This window comes from Numida meleagris, chromosome 4 (genome assembly GCF_002078875.1).
Source record: "Numida meleagris isolate 19003 breed g44 Domestic line chromosome 4, NumMel1.0, whole genome shotgun sequence".
Lineage (NCBI taxonomy): Eukaryota > Metazoa > Chordata > Aves > Galliformes > Numididae > Numida > Numida meleagris.
Window position 1 is genome coordinate 55,890,995 of NC_034412.1, and position 22,599 is coordinate 55,913,593.

The 22,599-nt window shown below is 42.1% G+C and overlaps 1 protein-coding gene across 2 annotated transcripts in view; it reads right to left on the reverse strand.

Annotated features, from left to right (window-relative positions):
• Window positions 1-22,599, reverse strand: part of ADAMTS3 (ADAM metallopeptidase with thrombospondin type 1 motif 3) — a 134,748-nt gene that overhangs the window by 101,338 nt on the left and 10,811 nt on the right. For both annotated transcript variants that reach the window (XM_021396767.1, XM_021396766.1), the window contains exon 3: window positions 19,472-19,878. In XM_021396767.1, the coding sequence (XP_021252442.1) occupies window positions 19,472-19,878 (407 nt within the window). The remainder of the gene's footprint in view (window positions 1-19,471; window positions 19,879-22,599) is intronic.

The following is a 22,599-nucleotide window of genomic DNA, read 5'->3' on the forward strand; positions in this document are numbered from 1 at the left end:
GTTAGCAGAGGAAGGCACACACAGAAGGAACTGGTGAACCCGGGAGAGGCAGCACCACAACTTGGAAAGTTTCCAAGCCCGGTGATGGCACAGGCTGTCTCTGGGACTCGCAGTAGGTGGCACAGCGCTCAAGCTGCCACCCATGCTCTGCTCCTCTGTCACAATGAGGGATCCAGATCCCTGTGTCGAGGCTCGTCTCTCAGGGCTGGCAGGGGAGGGGGGAAACCGTCCAAAAGGACATATTTCTCTTGCTGCACATCTTCTGCATGCTAAAGTATTTATGGCCTCGACATACTTGGCATATAAAAAAATACTACGCACTAGAAGAATGCTGGAAAAAAGCAATATGGCAGTAACCTGCACATTTTGAGAAACAGATATTACTGATACAATTGTTGGGCACCTACAGAGGGAGAGGGGAGGCTTGCACATGAAATTCCTTCTCCATCACAGATGGACCTCCAATCCCCACAGAACCCTCCAGGGCTTCCTGGGCTCCAGGCAGACACAGCGGCTTTGAGACAGAACACTCACTTGGCTTCCTCAGCACCAACAGCCTTTGAGCTGTTTCTAGTATAGGAAGCAGGAATTCAGTGGTTAATTTTTCCTCTCTGGAAGATCACTGTGATAAAAAAATCAATGTTAAATCAACTCTTATCTCTTGTAGAACTCCTTGCAATGCATTTCAAAATAAAAGCAAAAGCTCCTGAATCGTTTTGCTCTCATTTCTTGAAGGTTATTAAACACAGACAGCAAAGAGAAGCATAAGACTTTTCTTATTAAAGAAACTCCTAGAGTAAGATAGCATTTATTTAAAAATATTAAAGAGTTTTGAGTTGAAATATTAAAACAGCGCATGCTGCTCAGGTTTCACAACCAGTTGAACTATTCAGCGGATCATTTAACATCAGATTTTTAAAAGCAAAAAAGCTTCTGCAGCTCCAAGGGAAAATGCTGCTTGTTCAACAGAATACCAAGATGAAAACTCAGAAGCAGGATGAAAACTTAGGAATGTTTAATATCCTCTCCCAAACTACAGACACAAGTTAAGAATAAGAAGCTAAGACACACTCTACTGAAATGACAAATGTCAAACTGACCAGAAACAGTACACTTGTTTCCTTAACTAGAGTTCTTTCTGTGGTTAATAAACTAATTTAAATGAAAAATATGCTTGTATTTAAAACTTTTCTAGGACACTCAGTGTAATCCGAATAATGTAAACTTTCTTCTAAGATCACTCATTTGACATTATCCTTTGAAAAATAACGTGGACAAAAGCCATGCACAACTAAGCATTTTGCAGCACAGAAAGGTAAGAACTAAGAACACAAGGAAGAGATCATGATCTCTGAACGGCCCTTTAACATAGCAAAGTAAAGACAGAGGATGGAGATTACACTACACTACATGAACTTGGATCAGAACCACAAAGATCTCTCATATCTGTTCTTAAAAATTAAATATTTAATGACCGCCATGATCAATAAAGAACATAACAAAAACAGGTTTGGATCAAGCCACTCTAAAAGCCATTGGAGTCCTTGGCTGGGAGCGAGCTGTACGATCTACAATAAACAGGACACCAGGAGGGGTAGTAAAAATGACCTGATGCTCCCACAGAAGTCTGTAACCATGCTGAAAAAGTGCAGGACTTAAAGCTACTCCATGCCTGCTTGTCTGCAATGCACGCAAAAGCAGAATCTTCCCACAATCTCTGCTTGCTTCTCTGGGGAACAGAAGCACTCTCAACCACTGATTGATGCATCACCATAGGGAGGCAAAAGACATTCAGAAGAGCCACAAAACTAGTGGATATTCTGTTCAATTTGCACAGAATAAAAGAAAATAACAGTTATATTATCGGGCCATTGCACAGGACTAAAACTAATCTTTTTACTCTCCTCTACAAACATACATTGAAAAATTCCTTTACACTAGAATTTCTCCAAATGTTGGGCTCCTTTTTCTCCCTTTCAAAAAGTCTAAGAAAAATCAATGGAACCCCTTAAGAGTCACATGAAAGCAAAAAGAAATAACAAACTTTGATTTTATGTGGAAAAACGCGTCCCTATTTTTTGTTCTTGGAAAACCTACAGAGATTCATTTTAACGGCGCAAAACTGGCACGCAAAATGCTTTGTCCTTAAAGAAGGAGTTGTGGTTTTAAAATATCAGTTATTAAAAACTGAAAAGTATGCGTGGAACACGCTCAGCATAGTCAGTCAAGCCCAGCATATCTCTGTGGAAATATTTACTAAGTACAAGTTCTATCTTTGTGGCAAATACGGCTCAGTGCTGGTAGCTATTTTGCAGTGAAAAGATATATGCAGCAGCAAAATTCACTTCTGTGAAAGCAGCCAGAGGTGGGTGTATGACAACAGGCACTCAGGAACATTGCCACAGGTAACTTTTGTATGTGCCGTGTTGCCACTGCCTGTGGTAAGCTTGGTGTTTTCCCAACTCCTGGAGCCATGGGATTACATGAAAGTCATACCTTCCTCCAAAAAGCAAGAAGGAAAACAAAAAGCAAAGGCATTTGATAGCCTTCAAGGAAGGAAAAATAACTTCAAATCAAGTGCTGAATACTCAAAAACTACAAAGTAAATGAAAAGAATCCCCAAATATGAACATCTCATGATCTGGAGAATGGAAAAGGGGACACTTGAGGCCAGCAGCATTATGCCTGTTGCGGCATACACTAGCAGTATATATCTACCTGCTGCCTATACGCATTAGCTATGAATGATGCTGCAGGACTATCAGCAATTACAAATGTCCCAGATGCACAATAACATATGAATCACTGCATTAAGCAACGCTGGAGTATCTGCATGGTCCGTTCCACCCATACGGGGCTCATCAGTTGGCCCATCAGGTCTCATACTGCCATTCCGCCCTTGGCACAGGGCAGGGCAGCTGGGGCCAGCTCTCATGCAGCAGCTCTCCACCTGCACCCGCCACAGCCACGCACCAGAACTATGCCTGACAGCTCTGTTTAGGGAGGTTCAAGAGAAATGATCGTCAAGAAAAAAGGTAAGGAATTCTTACCTCCACGTGTAAGGCTGAACTGTGCCGCAGCTTCCCTGGGGAGAGAAAACCCAGGGCCTCCCAAAGCACCACTGAACTCTCTTCACAAAGCTTCATGGTTGTCCTGACACTGAGTGGTAGAGGGTGATTTCCACATTTCAGCACCACAGCAATTTGAATGTATCCCCTCATCAGTGACATTTGTGTGCTCACATTAGCAGCAAGCATTAGCCCATCCTGCCACTTCCCTGGATGTATTTACAGACTTACAAATTTACGCTTTTACCTCTCCTTCAGGAATCCCAAGTTACCATAGAATCACAGAATGCCCTGCGTTGAAAAGGACCTCAAAGATCATCGAGTTTCAACTCCCCTGCTGAGTGCAGGGTCGCCAACCACTAGACCAGGCTGCCCAGAGCCACGTCCAGCCTGGCCTTGAATACGTCCAGGGACGGGGCATCCACAACCTCCTTGGGCAACCTGTTCCAGTGCGTCACCACCCTCTGAGTGAAGAGCTTCCTCCTAGTATCTAAACTGCATCTCCCCTGCATCAGTTTAAAATCGTTCCCCGTTGTCCTATTGCTATCCATCCTCATAAACAAGAGTTCCCCCTTCTGCTTATATACTCCCTTAAAGTATTGGAAGGCCACAATGAGGTCTCCCCGGAGCCTTCTCTTCTCCAAGCTAAACAAGCCCAGTTCCCTCAACCTTTCTTCATGGGAAAAGTGCTCCAGCCCTCTGATCATCTTGGTTGCCCTCCTCTGGAGCTGTTCCAAGAGCTCCACGTTTTTCTAGTGCTGGGGGCCCCAGGCCTGGACGCAGTACTCCAGATGGGGCCTCACAAGAGCCGAGTAGAGGGGGACAGTCACCTCCCTCTCCCTGCTGGCTGCTCCTCTTTTAATGCAGCCCAGAACATAGTTGGCCTTCCAGGCTGCCAGTGCACACTGCTGGCTCACGTCCAGCTTCTCACCCACCAGGACGCCCAAGTCCTTCTCCACAGGGCTGCTCTCAAGGAGTTCTTCCCCCAGTTTGTATAAATACCGGGGATTGCCCCAGCCTAAGTGCAGCACCTTCCACTGGCCTTGTTGAACCTCACTAGGTTCACATGGGCCCACTTCTCCAGCCTGTCCCGGTCCCTCTGCATGGCATTCCTTCCCCCTGCTGTATCGACTGCACCGCTCAGCTTGGTGTCATCTGCAAACTTGCTGAGGGTGCACTTGATTCCAATTATGATCCAGTTATACAGCACACTTCAAGGGAAAGCATTCAGCACTGTGGAAGACAAAACCATCTGAAGTTCTCCAGCACTGACATCACTCCTATCATTTTCTAGGGCTTTAGGTACCTCCAGTCCTAATGCTCAGTGCAAATCCAAAAGACAGTACCTCTCACACAGCAGCTACCAAATTCCAGCAGAAGGGTAATTTGAGTCACCTTTAAGACTCCTTCTGACTCTTCTCTGCTGTACTTATAAAGAAGAAATTGATGGGTTTACTTCCATCATCGTTACCAATTTTAGAGGTTAGCAGGCTTGTACAGAGGCTTTCCATTAGGCTACTTTCTCCACAGTTGCCTGTACTTTCTCTGCCTATGGAGCTTCTTCTATAGATCATTTTCACAAACATAGAATAATAATTACACAGCTCTAGACTAGACTGAAGATAAGCAAGTGTGATTACTTGCATGCTCCTGAGAAACAGGACAGACACTGGACAGCTTGGCTCAGCCTTAATGGTTTCTACTTCCACAAGTATCGACTTCCAGGGTTAGCTAATTTGTGTTGTACAGAGCACATAAATGAGCTTTGCAAAGCACCTGTCTTTTCACCAGAGTCAAAAGTGCTGTACTCAGAGGTCCTTTACTATACAGGTCTTAATGCTACTGGCAAGCTATCAGTGCAGATAACAAAGACAGTCCTTACATAAAAAGCTTTCCAAGATAATAGAAAATTGTCAGGTTTTTGGTGTTTTTTTAATTTAATTTTTTTTTATGCCAGAGAGAAGACACAGAAAATTGATATATTTTACTCTGTTCAAAAGCTAGGAAGTGCCATTTCAAAGTACTGAACTGCCAAAGCTAGTAATATTTACAATGGACTCGTTCTTTTCAACCGGCTCTACATCTTCTGTAAAACCACGGTAAAATCCCTCAAAGGAAATGCAGTTTTAAACATTAGAAATTTACTCAGGTATAAAACATGAAAAGCAAATGACAGTGTGATTTGCATTTGGCTAGAAAGTTAATTTACTGCTTCACTGCTACTGCTTAGAAAAAGAAAATCAAATTTATTTAAGTTATCTACCAAGTTGCAAAAGCAGCCTATGAAAACTAAGTATGAACTAAGTATGAGTTATAAATCTAAGAAAAGCAAATATTTTAGCCCATTAACAGGAACAATAGTGCCTAAGCTTTATCCATCATTTCAAGCAATTCATGATGAAATATGAGGTCAGGAGGTCAAAGTGACTAACATATTTCCATAATTCTTTCAGAGCCTGGATCACAGAGCGATGATTAGAATTTCCATGGGACCTTCCAAATAAGGTAAGAACTTGCACACAGATGGTCAGTTCCTACAGTAGACAAACCCAACTTGCCTGCCTTCTGCTTTTTCCTTTTTTTTTTTTTCCAGCAACACTGCACGATACTTTCCACCCTGCCTTGTTTCTTGCTCCCTTTGGAAGGGAAACCTTTGGAAACCTCAGACCATGTGGCTCTGAGGTGAAATTCCAGATACAAATAAGTATGGTGCTGAATAAACAAGGGACATGAAAAAAGGCATTACTGAATATGGCTTCTGTATCTCTACTCTACAAAATGCAGTTTCAAATTCAGTACAAACACTACAGTCAGTAAGAGCTTTGAGAGAGGGTACAAGGATTAAGTTTTGAGAACATTGACTATTTCAGTATCTATTTACTTTCTTTTACTGAGACACACACTTTACCACATGTGATATGTGAAGGCAGAACATGAATGAGCACCCAATTCATATGCACTGTATGTGTTATCAAGCATCCACAGAAGTTACACAATCTGGTTTTTATTACTGAAACTATAAAAAAGGGTTGTTCTTTCTAATTTTAATAACCTTGAGCTATTTTATAAACTGTTAGTTGTGAGTCTCCAGGAACAAAAAAGTTTAAGAAGCATATGTTACTTTGGGAACAAAAAGCAAAAATCCAGAAAGGAAATTATTTGTCAAACTGCCCTGAAAACACTGGTTTGTAAAAATACATATCCAAGACCAAAGGGTGTGATTCAGTAACAGCTACAAAATAGACATCCAGAGCAGCTTCCAGTCACCAGAGTTTTGTTTCAGGCTGTTTTTAACCACCTTCACAAAGGACACTATCATTTAACTGAGGCTCAGATTCACTCTCTGATGTGTCTTCACCTCCCCAAGCGTGGGCTTATCTTCTACATGCCAAATGCAATAGTACTGGCTATTCCTCCTTGTTGACTTTTGAGTAGGTCTGCATGCTTTTAAATAGAAGTTACTACTAAAAATCAGCAGTACCTAGAGCAGAGAAGATGCAAATATGGGTAATACGTAAATTCCCATTTTTCTGCTTCGCAGCACACTTCAGACTGCTCAACTAGTTACACTTTCTGCTCTGACTCTTATGAGACAGGACAAAATGAGGAGCATTGACTGTGCTCACTTAGACACAGCAGTTCCACACAGCAGAACCACAGAATGCCTTGGGTTGGAAGGGACCTTAAAAGCCCACCCAGTTCCAATATCCCGCCATGGGCTGGTTGCCACCCACTGGATTGGGGGGGTCCAGGGCCCCATTCAACCCAGTCTTGGGCACCTCCAGCAATGGAGCATCCACAGCTTCCCTGGGCAACCATATACCACCTGATGTTTAGAATAATTTCAAAGGAAGGCCAGAAGCTCCCTCCCTCCTTGCACCTCAGCACATGAGCTACCCATGGTCCTTCTGCATCTCCCATGGCCTCAGTAAGAGCTGCATCACCTGATGCAGCAACAGATCATGAAATGATTTGCTTCTGATCAACTCTTCGGTCAGGCAAAGAGGTCTGCCAGTCAACTATACAGAGACCTTCTGGAATTTCAACTTTCTATGATCAGATGAAATATTCTTTAAAGTCAGCTAAACAATTATGCCTTTCTGTGAATTCCAATCAAGGCTGTTTTTCTTGTTTCCAACCTCCTTTTTTATTTTCCTTTGGTATCATAAAACAGTCTTATTTTCACTTTCTTTAAACACGCTTTCGAATAGGAAATTTTGTTCATTGCTGCTGCTCCAGCAAAAGACATACAGAAAGCTTACAAAAAAATGAGTAGTAGAAGTATTGCCTAAAAGATACAGTAACAGTATGGGCACCAGTCATCTTATCACTCCTTAAGTGAAGGATGAGGAATTATGCAGGACAGTCGAACAGAAGGGAGTGATTCTACTTTCATCCTTGCTTTCAATTATTTAATATCCTGCTGCCATTTTCTCTTGAAAGGAGAACAGAGACCTTGTTTTAAGAAAAATATCAAAAAAAAAAAAAAAAGTTCTAAGTCTTCAAAAAGCGTCATACAGATGCTTCCTGCGAGCCCATTCCAAAAAAAAAAAAAACCAAAAAAACTAAACCACCTTCACCTTTCTTGAATGGATATAGTTCAAGGGAGAAAACTGCAAAAGACCTCTGGAAACTGATTTCCTCCAAAACCTACAAAAGAACCTGATACGGCAATAACAAGGTAATGAAAGAAAGCTCTCCCTCTGGATGCAACAAAGGGGAAAACCACCTAATCCCAGAGACACCAGGGAAGAAACGTTTACCCTCTGGTTCCTGAGTGCAGCCAGGGCCACAGATCCCACAGAGACCAGGAGGGTAGTTTTCAGCATGAAGCGTTTATCCATAACAATTCTTCATTCAGGTAGAAAGAAAGGCTTAATGCCCTTGCCAGCGGCTACTGCAGCCTACCAGTCAGGTGAGGAAAAAAAAAAAAAAAAACACCACACCTGATTTTATGAAATTAGGAAGAGGTCTTGCCAACATGAAGGGCTCTCTCTGCTAACAACCAAGAAAATCTCGTTTCTGTCTCCAGCTATTAAGGAATTGCTGGTACCAGTAACAGTTGCGGTTGGGTGATTCTTTACCATGTGAAAAAGACATTTGCTCTGCTAAGCTTCTAAGCATTTGCTAAGTGTAGTCATGCTTCAGGAAATAGGGTTGTCCCCCCTTGAGGTGCCAGCAGATGGTGAGGGCTTGCAGTTCTTTTTAAGGTCAGTCACAGCAGAGAAGGGGCTCAGCAATTCAGTCAAAGCTTTTTAACAGATTTATTACAATTTATGTGGATTTGTTGAAGGTTTTGAAAAGAGAAAGGGAAAGGTAGCAAGAGCAGTTATGAATATAAATCAAAGGGACTGATGCAGCATGACAAAGATAGCCCTATGTATTCACAAACGTTTTTTTGTGTCCGTTTCCCTTAATTTTTTTCCCAGACCCCCAACACCTGTTTCACAAGCTGTCTTAGTTTCTAATTTCTTATTTTCTTACTAACACTCCCCATCTACAGCACTGGCGGTGCACCTAACCCCTTGCACGGTACAAGGATGGAAATAATCCCACTGAAACAGAATCCGTCAGTAACGCTTTGGAAAGGTATTCCAATGAAAAGCTCCTTCCCTAGATAAAGTTGTATTTGATACAGTTGCTGGTGGATAGAACAACATATTCTTACAAAAGATAAAGACAGAGAGAGACAGCTGGGTTGGGCCAACAACACCTCAAAACTTCGGTAGCTTGAAGAGTAGTCTGCTGGAAACTATTCCCTCATTCATTCCAACCTAATTTCATTCTGCAAAGATCCATCTGTAGAAGGAACTCCCAAGAGGAGAATACCCTTCCAGCCTGCCAAGGAAAAAGCACACAAATGCCAGCACCTTGTACACCACTGTGCCCTAAATGCAATCCATCCAAGCCCCACTTGCCCTGCTGATCTTTCTGAGGAAGCTGGAGATGAAGGGAAGCAATGGGCTGACGACATATGCACTCTCTATATATGTCCCATAGAAATCTGCAGTTTCCACCCCTCCTATGCCCTGAGTTTTGCCTGGGACTGAAGAAATGAGTTCCGGGGAAGGAACAGAAAACTCAAGAGTTTGAAGGCAGTAGGCCAACAAGGCAAAACATTCCCAAGGCTACTCTGACAGCTGAAGGGAACCTCCTCCAGTAAATAGAGGCAGCTCAAGTCTCCGACCAACCACATGCTAGGTAATCACAAATGACAGCAGAAGTTTATTTACTACACAGCAATACTCGTGGAACAAACACTGATGAAATAAGCACTGAATCTCACTTTGTTGCTGCACGTGGAACAGGTTATTTAAGTGAAGCATGTGCCAGGACTGCCAAGACAGGAGAGTTCTGGCCCCAGATGCTGATGTCAAAGCCAGTGCTGGTAATGCCACCTCCACACCACCCAACGCTGCTTCTGATGGGACGTGCTCAGCACCCACACCTGCTCCTCTTGGGCTCTGCGCAACCTGGGAAAATGTGGACTCGAGAGCGGTCTCAGTAGTGTTCTGAGGGTGGAATGAAGGGAGAAAGTTTTTATTTAATTATACAAAAACGGGCAACTTTCTGTTTTCCCTCTGCATAGCCCTCATACCTCAAAAATGCTAGAGTATGCACACTCTAAATGTAAGGGCAAAGGAGCAGTTTAGCAGAATTTATTTTCCATCAAGTTCAGCACAAGAAGAGCTGTAAAACCGTAACCGTTCTGTAGGGACACACTTGGAATATAAACGCGAAACTGTCCAAATTATGCATGGGAGATGTTTGTTTTCACATATTCATAGTCATAAACAAGCATCCCTTTTATACCTTAACCGCTTTCTCGTCTCTGTAAGCCACTCTATCAGTGAAATGAAGATTAAGCAAAGAGATGATAAGAACACAGCCATTCTGCTTTATAACACACACACATCTCCAGATGGGTTCACATGGAATTAAAATATATTTTAGACATACTTCCTTTCCTTAAAATATGCCACATCAAAATATTCAAAAATAAACTAAGAGCTAATAAAGTCAATAATTGTCAAGTTTAACTGCTACAGTCCCCTTGAGAAGCACAAGGTTTTTCTCTATGTAAGGTTTTCCTAAGTGCATGTATGCAAGCACAAGCCCACACGTTCACCCTCCAGCATCCACGGAACCTGAAAGTAAGCACAGGGCATAAAGCAGGCACCGCAGCCTTACTGGAATACGCTAGAAGAACTGAGTGGGGAAGGAATTAAATGACAATTAAAGCATCAAACTATGGGAAAGGAAATTGCGCAACACATTCGTACTTCAAATAGGATTTTTTCCAACAAAGCAAAAGATGCAAAGTTCTCTCCTACAACAGAGGTCTAGAAAATATGCTCGTGGCAACGCAACGCTTTCATTAAAGAGTAAAAAACATGTAACAAAGCCCAGGATTTTTGCAACACAGAAAGTGATTTTAGTCAACCCATCAGAAGCTGGGACAATCCTCTAGAATTAAGGCAGACGCATACACTAATATTACTGAGGAGTCTTAAACACAGTTAAACACAGTTTAAAACTGCTTTATCTTGAATTTGATTGTGCTGCTAAATAGACTACACCAAAGCCAAATACACACAGCATTAAGTGATGCGTTCATACAGACGTTACCTGGCTAATAATGTGGAAAATTTCATAAATATATTCCTTTTCAAATAGACGTGCTCTTAAGTACAAAGATGCTCTTTTTTCAATTGAAAATAATCTTTGACACTGCTAAAACAGAGATCTTTTCAAAGTTGGCTGTTCTTAAGCAAGCTTACAAGTTTTTTCCCCCTATTTCCTGATCAAGCATCACTCACGCCATGGCTTGAAGAAGGAACTTAAAGCATTTAATCTTTGGACGGTTTATACAGGAGTCTGTCAAGACTCCTGAAAAATACACAAAAAAAATTTGCAGCATCAAGTACAGACTGCCCAGACACAGGCCCCGCCTCGGGTTCTAGAGGAACCAGCATCCCAGTGTTTGTCCCAGTTTGGAGCAGTGAATTACAAAGCAATGAGGGGGAAAACTGAGTTACTTGAAATGTAGGCTCCAAACACTTCACTCAAATTTGCTAATGGTCCCAGTCCTTGTTCTTTCCTTCTTTTGAGAAATGACACTTGGTGAAGGCTACAGGAGAGGGAAACAAAATAATCTCAAGCTTGTTTATGATCCCTTTTCTCAGAAGAAATATGTTTTTAGCTCTTTGTTCATACTCCAAACACAAGAGATCTGCGACCCCTTCAAAGTCCCTTTGCTTTGTTGTGGTAAGAGCTGTTCTCCTCAACCTCAGTTGGGCAGACAGGCACAATGGTGTAGGGATGTGTGACGTATTTTATTCCAGTAATTGGTTTGGTTTTTGTTTGTTTCATCCTAATTAGCCCACAGTCTGATTTTTTTTCCTTAATGAGGATTCTTCTCAGCACCTTTTGCAGAGGGAAGAGGAAACAGGGTTGCCTCTGCATCTCTCCACAAAGGAGGAAAACAGCTCTTGCTGGAGGGTCCTCTACACATCAGTGAGACCGTCAGGCCTTTCACTGCTGTGCTCCATTTTAAAATACACATGACACCTTTTTCCATTTGGAAAACCTATTATCCAAACTGATTGTACATTTCCACGCTATGAAAGATATTTGTGCGGCTCCTTATATTCTGGCCTAACTTGATCTACATTAAGTCCATAGCAATACTACTGCACGTCTATTCAGTTTTTCCTATGACCACGCAATCCTTGGAACAGCAGGGAGACAGAACTGCAACCCATAGGAAAATTATCATTTCAGAAGAGGGCTTAATGGGTGAATCAGCCTCGAAAACACAAACCATACAACTAAGTGGAAACTCTGAGCACAGTCCTTTTTACTACATACAGTAAACACAAAGCATGGAGGTTTCCCCAGTTCACCATCCTCAAATGGGTAAGCACAAAGTCAGGATGAACAACAGCAGTTTCCAAAACTACTTGCTGAAGCAAAGAGATTCACCCTGCATTTCTGAAAAAGAGCTTCCATTTCACGTGGGTTTCATTTTACTTTGATAATGGGCTGAGGTAACAGTTCTGAGGAACAGGGAGGGGAGGCAGAGAGGGTTAATAGCAGAGCTGGGACTTGGAAAACCTCACATCTCCTCCCTTCCCTTCAGCTGGTTATGTCATTTTTTTGCAGAAGTCTCCAAGTGGTTCATCTATCTACCTAAGGTATCTGTCTTCCCAGAACAATACAGGCACAAATTCTTGGGCGCTTTCCTGCAACAGAGGAAGCTTCACAAAAAATGAGTTTTGGTGTGGGCTTTGGAAGAAAAAGAAAAAAAAGGAAGTTCTTGCATGGGCAAGGGGAATCCATTCTAAGCAAGAATGGGACAGACGTAACAGAGGAGGAGAGAATGACACATGGCTAAGAGTGAGGTCTCTTATGAAGCAGAGGCAAATCCATCGTTAGCCCAAATCAGGCTCCACTGTAATAACTTATAAAATCAGGCAAGAAATATATGGAGCTTGAGCAAACATTGGCATAAACTGACGACATTACATCCTCTGAAGATGAAGCACTAGCTTGCCTTGAGTGACAATCTCACGAAGAACCAAACTAGAAATACAAAAGGATCTTCTACATTATATCATTTTAGACTGTATTGACATTTTGCTTTCATCACCATCACCTCCCTTCTCAATACTCCTAACTCATAGTGTCTTATGTAAGGAGCCTGAAACCTTGAATAACTGACATGATGACACTGCATTTTTCCAAGTTTCTGAACATTGAGAAATTCCCTTTACTGCGGATTACCGTGCCTGGGAAGTCTCTGTCTGCCTCTGGGAAGCGCTACGTACCAGAGCTGTGACAGGGATGAACTCCAAGCCCAGCCTAACAGCAACCAAAGGCGACTGACCCAGCGGCATGTTCTGTCGAGCCAGGGGGACTGACCGAGGTTCCCAGGCCAGGCCTGTCAGTTCAGAGAGGCAGCTGCAACATATCAAGCCCAGTTAATAAGTCTGCAGGGCTGCCAAGAACAGTGAAATGCAAGTGGTAAGAACAGGCATGGCAGGCCAAGGGAGTTCACTGCAAGGATGTAATTACTGTGGGAAGCGCTCAACACGAGAGGCAGCACAAATATAAAAATGTTACATCAGTCTGAGATACTGCTACCATCTGCACAGAGCAGCACACGGTCAGTACGCCGGTCTATCTCCCCAGCTGCCTGCTCCGTGCTCCCACAATGTGCCAGGTTACAGATGTCTGCTCAGGCACAGCCCGGCCTGTGGAAGTGCACTGCTTCCCACGCCATCCTCAGTCTGGGGGAGAGCTCATGGGGCCACAGCCCCATTTCCAGCCTCAGGACACATCTCATACACCCTCGAGAGCACCCACACCTCTGCCCATCACAGCTGGCTCCCACTACATTCACTGCAGCTGTTCACATGTCACGATTCTTCCGTTTCCTTCCTGCAGCCCCACACCCCGCACACATAGCCCTGTTTGACAGTGGATCCCTGGTGATATTCTTCTTTAGAAGAGATTCCCATATGCTAAATGCTCAGCAGAAATTCAGCTGTTTGTCTCCAAAACACTTTTCTAAAAGCTGAGAGCAAAGGATCACCAGCTCCTAGAAAGCTATTTCACCATTTAGTAACGTAACCTCCCCAGCATGGGTGAAATCATGCTGAAACAATGCATCAGTGCCAGTACGTGAACACGAAACCTGCCTTCACTCAAAACCTGGTGGAACAATGGGTAATAAGAAGCATTTGAAATTAATCAAAACACCTCAAAACTGCTTCGATCCAGGTAGGCACTTAAGTTCAGGCACATCCTTAACTTAAGTGTACTCTTAAGGGTTTTTCTGAATCTTAAATCTTCCTGGAAGTCTCTCTTGTCTGACTTTCTCAAACATATTTGCACAAAGGAAAGTAACTGCGCACATCTCTGCACATCCCTCCATTTCAACACTTCAAAGGCTCTGTAGCCAGTAATGAAAAGAATGCCAAAACCACCGAGGAGACTCTCATTAGCTTCCTTTCATGAAGGGTGAAGTTCAGACACAAAGTCAGACTAACATTTGAGAAGTCCCTGCTTTCAAGAGATCTGTACTAGGGGACTGTAATGTCAGAAAATCAAAACAAGACTCAGGATTTGCTGAAACCCCCAAAATACCGACAGCTGAACATAAATGTGCATAAAAGTACTGACTGTAATGGCTTCAAAGACATACACAAGTTTCTTCATGTCTTGATATCCTTAGAAAAAAGGGATGAAAATAAGCAAGTGAGGTATCATCTGTCACAAATAATAATAGATTCCTGACAGCTTTCCTGTCTTTAAGGATTCTCCTGGTTCAACAGCTGCACGTGAAAAGGCAAGTAGCCTACTGAAGGGCTCTCATTTGCAAAGAGTCATTCTTCCAGATGAGTGTACGCAGCCCTGGAGGTCGTGGCTGCCTGGTAAAATAAGTCACATTTTTCCTGGCAGCTAAAGTCAAAGACAGAAAACTTAGCACAGTGGGGCTGGCCCTTGCATTTAAAGGTAGTGTACCTAACGCTCTGATAAGAAACACAAGGCAACATCCACACTTTCTTGCATTCCATAAATGTGAACATAAACCAGATCACAACTCAAACAAGGAGACATATGTCGACAGAGACAAACTCCATAGTAAGTACGGTCTAATGCATCACATACCAACATCTGTTTGGGTTTTGTTGCAAAAGGAAGTAAGCTAAATGAGAAACTTTTTTTTTTTTTACAACACAGAAAAAAATTGAGAAAAAAATTGAGAAAGTATTTATTCACAACAAAAGCAGAGATTCATTTAAAAGCCTCTACCTTGTTAATTCCCAATGTAACATTTGCTGTGTTCTCTTTGTTTACAATCTGAAACACCTGCAATGTTTGTTTGAAGAGAGTCATTTTCTGTGTCTTCACAGCAGGTACAGCACTGCACGAGGCACAAGCAACCTGTGAAAAATGCCTCCTATGCTTTGAACTGATTGACCTCCACCTCCTTTAACATACAATTGTTTTCCCACTTTTCTATCACCATATGCTGCTCCAGAAACACACACCTACTTTTTTAGTAACAAAATTACAAAGCCAGACAGGCTTCAGTCATTTTTGAACAGTAAACTCCTCAAAACCATTAAACCTACTGTAGCATCTTGGTGTCTTAGAACAGGAAACTTACCACCGAAGTCAGGCACTAACATACTGCCCACTGTACATGCACCTGGAAGTAGAATAACTTTAGCTACCTTGGTTAGGCATATATAGTAGACAAAACATTCCATTTAGTTCAGCAAGGCACAAAACCTGTTCCCACAGTTACCCAAAAGAGAAGGCACCATTAATACCATCTGACAAGCTAAACTCGATGATCTTTATGGGTTCCCTCCAACTCGGGATATTCTATGATTCTATAATAAAAGGCCCTTCATGACTGTTTGTACAATCTTTATAAGGAGTATAGAAGGGAAATTACTACTCAGGGGGCTGGTGCAGCTTAGGCAGGAATGCTTGCCCTAACCTTTTGTAATGCTGACTCCCCTTGGTCAGTCTGTGCCTAATGAGATCAACAGCAGAAAAGCACTGAGGTGAAACATTGCTGTACAGGCACCAGCAAGAAGGAAGCAGAACAAGAAACGGGAATGCAAGAACTGGAGAACTGTGAGTGTGTGAGGGAAGACCACACACCCTGCATGAATTGTTTGGTTGAACTGAGCCTTCCTCCTGATCTTGCTGAGCTCATACAATGCAACATATTCTACTTCTGAACATTTACTAAACCAAAACTAAATAAAGAAAAGGCAAAGTGGACTTAAATCTAGGCTGCTATCTCTAAACAGATTTCATCACCTGCAGATGAAAGTCGCTGAGAGCTTTTCTCCTTCTATCCTTCTCTGATAAGAGATCACAGGCTTCAGTTTCCTAAACCCACAGAGCCAAAGGATACTGTTTTCAGCTCATGAATGTCAGAATGACACAAAGATAACCTTCTAGAAAAAGCATCAGATTTTCTTTTCATCAACACTCATCCCTTCCCTTCCCAGTGCTGGATCAACAACACATTGCACCAGCATCATCTTAACTTCACAGGGCTGCCAGAGCAGAGCAAGCCATACTAACAGGAACATACAGAGGAGATAAAGCCAGGGTTAACTACAGTAAATATCAGCCATAATTACCGGAAGGCCAAATTCAGCAATGAGCTACAAACCACACCTCCTGAAATGAGACAAGTGAGGACTTCTCCACGTGCTAGGCAGACTCTAAGGATGATTTTGCTTGACAACTCAACTCAGGTACAAGTTTTGCTGCAATGCTGTCAAGTATTTGACAAACTCTATAAATATTATGACAATAAATACTGCCACTGTGGGATGAAAGTAACCGGAGAAATATACCACAGAAACCCAAGGAAACATCAGCTTTCTGAAATGCAGCACTGCCTTACAATGCCCAAGTTACAATTAACTTTACAAATCTACGCGTCCCGAGTCTTACATATGGAAAACATGAAACAGGGTTTATTTTATTATTATCATAAGCTGTCACTCACATTCTTAGTGAGTAACTTGACAAATGCTAATGCTACTTTATTTTTTTTTTAAACACAGTAATGTAAACAACAGGCAGCTTCTACATGACGAATTAAGTGTTCTTTTGCTATGACAAGTGCATGCACATGCATGTGATCTTTGTAACAAGCAGTTATTTTCAAGGGATATTAAACAGATGGGAAGATAGGAATTTGCAAAACTTATGGCATGCAGGCGACTTTTACTGCAAAAGTAGATATGTAAACTGTTTCATAACAGAAGTGTTTAAGTATTTTGTTTTTTAAAATGTAAGTTCAGATTCGGGAAGAGACCACAGACGAAATCCTGCTCTACTAGTGTAAATGCCAATACTTTTGTATACTTACAATGAAGAGAACAAATTCAGCACCACTGTGTTCCTCATAACCTCATACATCTAAGCACTGAAAGCAAACACTGAACAATATGAAATACAGCAGTCTTTACAAAGTAAAGGTTAATGCAAAACATAATTTGGCCCACCAGTCAGCAGGTGACTTAAGAGTCATAATTAAAATCTCCTCACACACAAATTAAAATTTGTGAGGGCTTTTGCCAACTGGTGGAAGTCAAGTGCTTTTCTGCTGTCACTGATGATATCAACCTTGCTTTATACGCTACACAGTGAGTGAATTGTAATTATAGCGATTCCTTTTTATTTTTCCCGCAAGGTAAGAACCTGGGCGGACTACCCTGGCAAGTACATACATTTCTTTGAAGTCAAAAATAAATATTTCAAATAGATACATGGCCATAGAATTTCTCACAGTTGTTCCAGTTTCTGTTAAGCCGTATCATCTCACTCTTCACAGATTTAGAATACACTGAGGATCAACTATTCTAGCTTGGTTGACAGAAGCATAGTACAGCAGCAGGGAAGTCAGAAATGCTAACTTACAGCTATTTCTGCTAACCCTAGAGCTGTTGGGAGAAAAGAACAACTGAAATGTCATCAATCTTCAGGATTATTTATTTCACACATTTGTTTAGAGCTCCTAAAGACTACAACAGCTAGGTGAAGTAAGCAAGCTGAAGCACTCCAAAAAGCTGCTTTTCAGCACAAACTGTTGTCATTACAGCTGCCCAAAACAGGGAGCAGTAAAGCTGCTGCTCTAGCTCTTCGCCAGCCTGGGAGTCCCTCAGCAGCAGTGTAAAATGCAGCACAGGGGCCAGAGTGTCCACTAAGGCTTGCTGCTGGCAGGAGGGTCAGACAGCTCACCCCTTCACACCACACACATGCTCCGATGGTGCTTTCCAATCCTGCCACGTGGTAGGTGGCTCAGGGGCTTAAAGAAGCCCCTCAAAGACTGCACAGGATAGCTTATGTTGAGATGAAGAGAGACAACAGTGACTCAGGAGCATTCACCCACTCTTCTCCTTAAACAAAAAGCACATTTTCCCCTAGTTCAGCCCCTAAAACCATGGAAAGCACCTGAGGGGCTTCTCCTGGGTTCTGTGGGAAAACAGCGGCAATATGATGCACAACTCAGAAACCTCCTGTTCTTTAGGATCTTGCTGGCACCTGTTGGCTTCTTCTTACATATGCGGAGGTTTGGGAATACAGAAACTACTTCAGTAACTGAAAACACAACACAAGCAGCTTGTCAGCCACATGGCGATCCCTGCCGATATTGCTGTACCCCTTAATCTAATTCCATTTAATCCAATTTGCAGTCTTAAAGTGCTCTGGCACTTAACGCAAGAACTTCATTCAGGATTACTGATAAAACACAGCTCTCAGCCCAGAGGTCTCATTCACTGTCAGAGTAACATCCAAGGCCCTGTCTATCCAGGCAGATGTCTGCATGACCTCTGTAAACACAGCACACTGGCAGCAGATTCCGCTAAAAAGCAGAAGGAAACAAGAAAAAACAGAACGCACAGCCCTACGCACTGAATGAGGAGTTTCAGACATTTATGCAGACAGTCACACAGTGACTGCTTTACCTGAAATAAATTACATTCTGCAGAAGCTGGGAGGTTTGCTAGCCAGCACTTATCACAAAACGGAATCAAATCATTAACATCTCCGGAATGTGACAGGAAGAGGGAAACCTATTTCCAAGAAGGGATTCTTGTTGCAGACTTGTTCATATGATTCCTCCCCTGAATAGCAGTAGAGTAACCACTACATTAATCTTCCTGGATGTTGCAGCCATGTTCCACCGCTGCTCCTGCTACTTAAAGAGCACAAGGTAAGTATTGTTAGCCTTCTTTACCGCATGATTGAATTAACGAATGGTATGTGTACTCAATATATTCCAGTCTTTCAATATGAGATCTGTGTACCAAGCCAGTCACTGCAACTGCTGAAGCCGCAATGAAATAGAACGCGTTCTTAACTAACCTAGCAACCAGGCTGGCATGGTTTTGAGAACAAATCATTTATAGATGTGAATCAGTCAACTCTCATATGATACCTTCAGATAAAATAGAACTACACATAAAAAAAAAAGATGCCTACTTCACAAATAAATCCTTTAGATTTTAAGTCTTTTGCTATTTTTGGACGACAGGGCAGCCTGCAAATTTGATGCCCAAGAAGTAAACAGTGACAATTTGCATGCCAAATTCTATGCTCACTCATTTAAGTGTTAAAGTAATTAATTATAAATTTTCCCATTTGTACCACCACCTCAGGAAAGTAACAAGGAAAACAATTATCCCAGATTAAATCAAAGAACTATGCATAAATGTATACTGAAGCATTTTCTTAGGAATTTATGAAATGGAGATTTTTTAAGTGAGATCATTAGTATTGTATAGTCAAAAGCAACAAAAGCTGTGTACAAAGTGATAAAACGCCTGACAATAATGCCATTAAATAAGCCTTACCAGACCATCGCAATTGCTAATTGCAACAGAAGCTCCAGGGATGTCAGTTATGTCTCCCACGTAAGCGCAGTTGGTCCACAGGGGCTCTCTTTTCCACAACCTCTCTGTAGCAGATCTAGTCTGACTTGTGTTACCAGCATCATTTCCATTTCCACTTTCCACAGAGTCTTCGTACCACTCCACCACTGCCTCAGGAGCCACTAAACGAGTGTTGGGTTTCAGCCGGAGATGGAATTCCTTTCCAAACGCGGTGACGTTAAAATACAGCTGTCTGGGGCTCTGGGATACCTCCCGCGTTGATCTTCTTTGATGGCTTGCAGAGAGTATATTGGAGATATAGCTTCCATCTGCATTGGTACTAATTGGAATCACTAACCCATACGGTCTTGGTCTGCTTTTTGATAATTCTGCCAAGAGAAATACCCCAAAACAAACTAAAATTAGAACAAGAGTATGGAACAAAACTTTAAGGCCAAAGAATGGATGCAGAGCTACAGAAGCGTGTGTCCCTAGAAGAAACAGTAATGCAAGGACGCAGCCGGCCAGTGGCCTGACTGTAATGGGCTACATTCATGCACAGAATGCTCCAGCTGCAGCCAATTTGTTATACAACACACAGCTACCGAGCCTGCAGACCTAACATCAAATGCAACCCATGGTGGACCTCTCTGCCTCTTCATCTCCACTGCTGGTATTCCCAGTTCAGGATTCCTGTTAGAGTTACTCTAAACCACCCTGTTGATGAGTTCAGCTGAAGAACAGTAACAACCTGCGTATCTTTTCATAATGACAAGGGACAAAGTCACCACAGCAATATGTACTAAGTTATCTGCTAGGCAGTTAGTCTGGATAGAAGATGTAGCTAAATGTAGGATACGCATCACCATTCTCTTTACTGTACTCAAACTTACAGATCTTCTCCTGGGTACCTTACAGCAAGGCCTTAAATACTCTTAACACATCAACTGTTTTCATAAGTGTGCTTTGTACTATTATCAGGTGAACAGAGAGAGGGCATGTTAGAAAGATGTGTCTTTAAAGATCATCATATTATGCAAGCTATAACAAACCAGAGATAATGAGATGGGAAACACATTTCAGCTATGGGAGAAGCACAGGGACCATGCCAAGGTGCATGAACACAAGAAGCTGTGCCCAGGTACGCACCTCAAACAAACACACACCACAGATGCTGGGATGCACATTAAGCGCATGCAAAATATCCTCCTTGTGCCAAATTTTTCAAGAAGCAGGTCTTTCATTACTCTATTTTCAGAAAGCTTTCAGAGCAAACCCTGAAATATTCATTTATATTTATCTGGGGAGTTTCCTGGGGTTTAGGTTTGCTTAACAGCCAAAGAAGAGGCAGCAACCCTTCTGAACTGCCCTGTAAGAAATGCCAACTCTGTCAAGCACCTTAAACAGAACTGTCTGCTCCTGAGTCAAGGTCTCCATAAAGATACTGAAAATCAAGTGACATGTTTGGTATACAACTGCAATTTAGATACAAATTTCTGCAGTCTCAAAAAACGGGACAAGAATCCAGTGGATATCACATCCCTAATAGTGGCATAAGCAATAACTTTTCCCTCTACAGGAGGAAAAAAATCTAATAAATCCTCTTACCCGTTAACTTGCTATTGCCTTTCCTCTTTGCAGAACTTGAATAATGGAACTCAAAAGTAACAGATGAGCTATTTTTCTCTATGCTACAGATTTCCATCTAAATCTTGCATCTTCCTGCAGTACACACAAGTCATAACAGTAGCAGAACAACTCTCATTGATAATATTGCCTAAAGCAGGCATGTCCAACCCATGGCCCGCAGGCTGCTTGCAGCCCAGCACAGCCTCAGATGCACACCCAATGCTCAGCATCAACCAAACATCAGTGCACTATTAAGCGTATCTAGGCTGAAACCAAGGCACAGGGTGCACTGCAGTGCTGACTCAAGTTACGGCAAATAATTGTATGCATTGTGATGCACGGCCTAAACACAGTCCCGTGAGCAGCAAAAAACACGCAGCTGCTTTCCATTCATTCCAAGGAATGTGAGAATAGGTTTCAAGAGCACTGGAAAAAAAAATGAATTTTTTGGTACATTTGCAATTCTGTTTTCAGTTGATATAAATAAATTAGCTGCAAATTTTCAAGTGGAATGTATAGAGTTGCAATCAGACATTCCCATGGGTCAAATCAGGATGCTGCCTAATCATCAGCAGCAACATTAACTGACTTGTAAAATTCCTGCTAGGTTATGAATTTGCCTATGTGAATACAATACTTAAGAAATAAAGAAATAAATAAGGGGCCCTTTCTATCTTTCTGTGTAGTTGGTTACCTGCATCATTCTGAAAATAGCATTCCTAGCCCTAGAGAATAATTATTTTCTCTCTCCAGTCTCTTACCCTTAGACACTGATGAGAAAAGCAAGACTTTTGCTCAGAGAAAGGTTTTCTGCTGTTACGGCTTATCACGTTCAGCCCTTCATCATGGCACACACATGCCTTAATGTAATCATACACCACTGTAAAACAAGTTCATCTTGTCTGCAAGACCTTTGTAACCTGGGAGTAATCAGGGTATTTGGTGTCTGATTTCCATCCTGTGAAAGGAGGAGACACATTCCCAGGCCAGGTCACGCTCTGAGAAAACACTGCTAAGAAGTGGACCAACTCTGAAGTCTTATTACCTATGTGACAGTTAAAAAGACATTAAGGACAGAATTATTCCCTAGCTCTTCTTTTCCTCAGAGAACTGGCTAAAGCACTATCAGAGTGATATTACTGATCCTTTAAATTCAAAGGCCTCCTGGGTTGAGTAGCTCAGATGGTACCACTAAGAGCCACTGAAAATTCCTCAAATAAATATAATTAAATGAACTAAATTTTACCCATTCTCAAGGTGAATTACACTTGAACTGAAAATTCATACATAGATAAATAGCTCACTAGCTAATACCTTTTTCCTGGAAGCAGTGGCTGCTTATTTTACAAGTCTTGCAAATTCAACTAATAAATTTGGTAGGAAAACATTCCTAATGGCTTCATACAGCTGTTTTCTCTCCAGTTTGCTTTTATTCCAGTTACTGAGGGATTTGACAGAAAAATAACGCATAGCACTAGTAG